Source organism: Rhincodon typus, unplaced genomic scaffold (genome assembly GCF_021869965.1).
Source record: "Rhincodon typus isolate 14 unplaced genomic scaffold, sRhiTyp1.1 hic_rhity00000241, whole genome shotgun sequence".
NCBI classification, from domain to species: domain Eukaryota; kingdom Metazoa; phylum Chordata; class Chondrichthyes; order Orectolobiformes; family Rhincodontidae; genus Rhincodon; species Rhincodon typus.
The window spans coordinates 1-4,143 of record NW_025965879.1 but is presented as its reverse complement, the minus strand read 5'-3'; the positions used below and the strand labels follow the sequence as shown (position 1 = coordinate 4,143).

Below are 4,143 nucleotides of genomic sequence, written 5' to 3'. Positions count from 1 at the left end.
AGAATGCAAAGGAACACCCCTTTAATAGTGATTTCACTGTGTGTGAGCCCGAGTGTGAAGGAACACGCTTTTAATAGTGATTTCAGTGTGTTTGACCTCACGTGTGAAGGAACACTGCTTTAATAGTGATTTCAGTGTGCGAGTAAGCCCGGGTGTGAAGGAAGACCAGTTTAACAGTGATTTCAGCATCTTTGAGCCTGAGTGTGAAGGAACACCCCTTTAATAGTGCTTTCAGTGAGAGTGTGAGAAATACCAATTTAATAGCGATTTCAGTGTGTTTGTGAGCTCAAGTGTGAAGGAACACCCGTTTAAGAGTGATTTCAGTGCGTGTGAGCCCAAGTGTGAAGGAACACTCCTTCATTAGAGATTTCAGTATGTGCGCTCCCAATTGTGAAACATTATGCCTTTAATAGTGATTTCAGTGTGGGAGAGCCCCAGTGTGATTGCACACCCCTCTAATAGTGAATTCAATGTGTGTGAGCCCGTGTGTGAAGGAACACCCCTTTAATCGTGATTTCAACAAATGTGAGCCCAATTGTGAAGGAACACCCCTTTAATAGTGATTCCAGTGTGTGTGAGCCCGATTGTGAAGGAACATAGCTTTAATAGTAATTTCAGTGTGTGTGAGCTTGAGTGTGAAGGAACACCCCTTTAACACTGATATCAGTGCATATGAGCACCAGGGTGTTAAGAAATACCCCTTTAATAGTGATTTCAGTGTGAATGTGAGCTTGAGTGTGAAGGAACACCCCTGTAATACTGATTTCAGTGTGTGTGTGAGCTTGAGCGTGAAGGAACACCCCTTTAATCGTGATTTCAACAAATGTGAACCGACATGTGTAGGAACACTCCTTCAACAGTGATTTCAGTGTGTGTGCACCCAATGGTGAAAGAACACCCCTTTAATATGATTTCACTGTGTGTGGCCCAGAATGTGAAGGAACACCCTTTAATAGTGATTCCAGTGTATGTGAGCCCGATTGTGAAGGAACATAGCTTTAATAGTAATTTTAGTGTGTATGAGCATGCGTGTTAAGGAACATCCCTCTAATTGAGATTTCACTGTGAGAGAGCCTGGGTGGGACAGAACACCCCGTTAATTATGATTTCAGTGTGTGAGAGCCCAGCTATGAAGGAATACCCCTTTAATAGTGATTTCACTGTGTGAGAGCCCGGGCAGGAGGGAACACTCCTTTAATAGTTATTTCACTGTCTTGTGGGCCCAAGTGTCAAGGAAAACCCTTTTAATAGTGATTTCAGTGTGTGAGTGAGGCCTCATGTAAAGGAGCACCAATTAATAGCAATTTCAAGGCATGTGTTGGAGCCCACGTGTCAAGGATCACTCCTTTGATAGTGATTTCCGTGTGTGTGTGTGTGATCCCACGTGTAAAGAATCACTCCTTTAATCGTGATTTCGTTGTGTGTGAGAGAGCACGAGCAATCTCGTACACTGTTAGTTTTTGTAAATTTACCAGGTGCCTCTTGTTTCTTTAGATTCCGTGCTACCTACACACTTCACGTGACGTGCCCACAGAAACCTTTCTCATGAGTTCATCATTGGATACAATGCAGCACTGGCTTTGTGGTTTTATGTGGATTGGTGTCATTAGTGACTAGGGAGGGGAAGTGATATTTATCCGTGGTTTCCAAAGTGATTAACAGAATCATCAAACACTCCTACGACAGGCACAGCACAGTGTTAGATACAGAATAACACTCCAGCAACACAGCCCCTATCAAACATTTCCAAGTCCTGGGTAAACTGATAATAGCAGTACAGAACATTCAGGCTGTTCTATCAGTGCTGCCTGTCTCTCAACCAATTAAGCTGCTCCCACTCTCCTCCGCCCTACATACTCCGTCAGATCTGAAAACATCTCTCCTTCAGGACTTGACCCAACTCCTTTTTGTCATCCTTCATTGACCCTGCCTCCCCACACTCTCAGGCAGCACGGACCAGACCCTAACCCCTCACTGTGAGAGAACTTTTTTTTTCTCCTGTCACCATTGTTTCTTGTACTAATCAAGAATCTCTATCCATTCCTCAATGGGAACCGTTTCTCCCTCTCCACTCTGTCCAGACCCCTATTGAGTTTGAACACCTCAGTAAGTCCCCTCTCTGCCTTCTCTTCTCCGATCTGTCCATCAGACTGAAGTTCCTCATCCCTGGAACCACTGTCCTGAATCTTTCCACAGCCTCTGGAATCTTCTCACATCCTTCCTAAACTGCAGGGCCTGAAACTGTCACCATCTTCCAGTGGAGGCTGAGCCACTGTTTCATAAAGCTTTAGTGTAACAAACCCCTGTTCTGAGTCTGTAAATCCCGCTCATGTGACAGGTGACTGCTCAAGGGGAACTGTGTTCATATCCCAGCACAGCAGCCTCAGGTATTAAAAACTTCATCCTGAATTCAGAACTACACACAAATAGACTTGCGAGGGATGTTACAGGTAATCAAGGGACAGTGACAACATGGAATGATATATATTAATGATCTAGGATCTTGATGTACAGGGGACAATTTCAAAGTTAAGCAGATGATGCTAAACTTTGAAGAACTGTACCTGTGTGCAACTCCAAAAGGACATTGGTGGAGTGGGGCATAGGTGCAGAAGAGACTTAATGCAGAGAGATGTCAGGTGATTGTTTGTTTGGAGGAACAGTGAAAGACAAACTAAAATAGGGCAGTAAAATTCTAAATGTGGTGCTGGAGCAGAGGGATCTGGCTGTACATATGCACAGAGCATTGAAGGTAGCAGGACAAGTGGAGAGAGCAGGAAGCATGCAGTGTCCTCGGATTTATTAACATGGGCATAGTGCACAAGGGCAAGGAAGTGATGTTGAACGTATAAAGACACTTGCTGGATCTCAGCTGGAGTGTTGTGTGCAGTTGTGGGCTCCCACTTTATAGGAAGGATGTGAATATATTGGAGAGAGTGCAGGAGCATTTTATAAGAATGGTTCCAAGGCTGAGAAACTTCAGCGATGAGGATAGATTGAAGAAGTTGGGGACCGTTCTCCTTAGAGAGGTGGTTGAGATGGACATCTAATAGTGGGTTTTCAAAATCATGAGCAGGGGCTGGAGTGTCGAAAGGGAGAATCTGTTCCCCATCGTAAAAGGAACAAGAATGAGAGGGCCACAGATTTAAGGTGATGTGCAAATGAAGCAAGGGTGATGAGTGTAAAATCTTTCTCACCCAGTGAGTGGTTAGGCTGTGGAATGGACTGCCTGGAAATGTGGGGGAGGCAGGTTCAATTGAGGCATTCACAAAGGGGCATTGGATGGTTATTTGGTTAGAAACGGGGTACAGGGATATGGAGGGAAAAAGGCAGGAGACTGGCTTGAAGTAAAAAGGCTGAAAGCTGGTGCAGACAGAGTCAGAGTCATAGGGTCACAGGTGTACAACGTGGAAACAGACCTTTCAATCTAACTCATCCATGCTGATCAGATATCCTAAATTAATCTAGTCCCATTTGCTAGCATTTCGCCCATACCCCTTTAAACCCTTCCTATTCATAGACCCATCCAGATGCCTCTTCAGTGTTGTCATTGTACCAGCCTCCACCACTTCCTCTGGCAGCTCATTCCATACACGCGCCACCCTCTGTGTTAAAAAGTTGTCCCTTAGAACCCTTTTAAATCTTTCCTCTCTCACCCTAAACCTGTGCCTCTAATTTTGGACCTCCCTACCCTGTGGAAAAGGCCTTCACTACTCACCCTAACCATGCCCCTTGTGATTTTATAAATTCCTCTAAGGTCACCCCTCAGCCTCCAACACTCCAGGGAAAACAGCCCCAGCCTATTCAGCCTCTCCCTACAGCTCATACCCTCCAAACCCTGGTATTATCCTTTGAATCTTTTCTGAACCCTTTCAAGTTTCACAACATCTTCCCTATAGCAGGGAGACCAGGAATTGAACCCAATCCAAAAGTGGATCCTTCTGAGAAAGGGTCACTGGACCTGAAATGTTAACTCTGATTTTTCTTCACAAATGTTGCCAGACCTGCTGAGCTTTTCCAGCAACTTGTTTTTATTCCAAAAGTGGCCTAACCAAATGTCCTGTACAGCTGTGACATGACCTCCCAACTCCTATATTCAATGCACTGACAAATAAAGGCAAGTGTACAAATGCCTTCTTCACT

General features: G+C 44.7%; 1 protein-coding gene across 1 annotated transcript in view; it reads left to right on the top strand.

The window, feature by feature from the left end:
• LOC125488301 (DNA polymerase delta subunit 4-like) overlaps positions 1 to 3,213 on the top strand; it is a 20,094-nt gene extending 16,881 nt beyond the window's left edge. Inside the window, exon 4 of the mRNA XM_048621247.1 lies at positions 1,495 to 3,213. Coding sequence (XP_048477204.1) covers positions 1,495 to 1,549 — 55 coding nt within the window. The 3' untranslated portion in view covers positions 1,550 to 3,213. The remainder of the gene's footprint in view (positions 1 to 1,494) is intronic.
• The last annotated feature ends 930 nt before the right edge of the window (positions 3,214 to 4,143 follow it).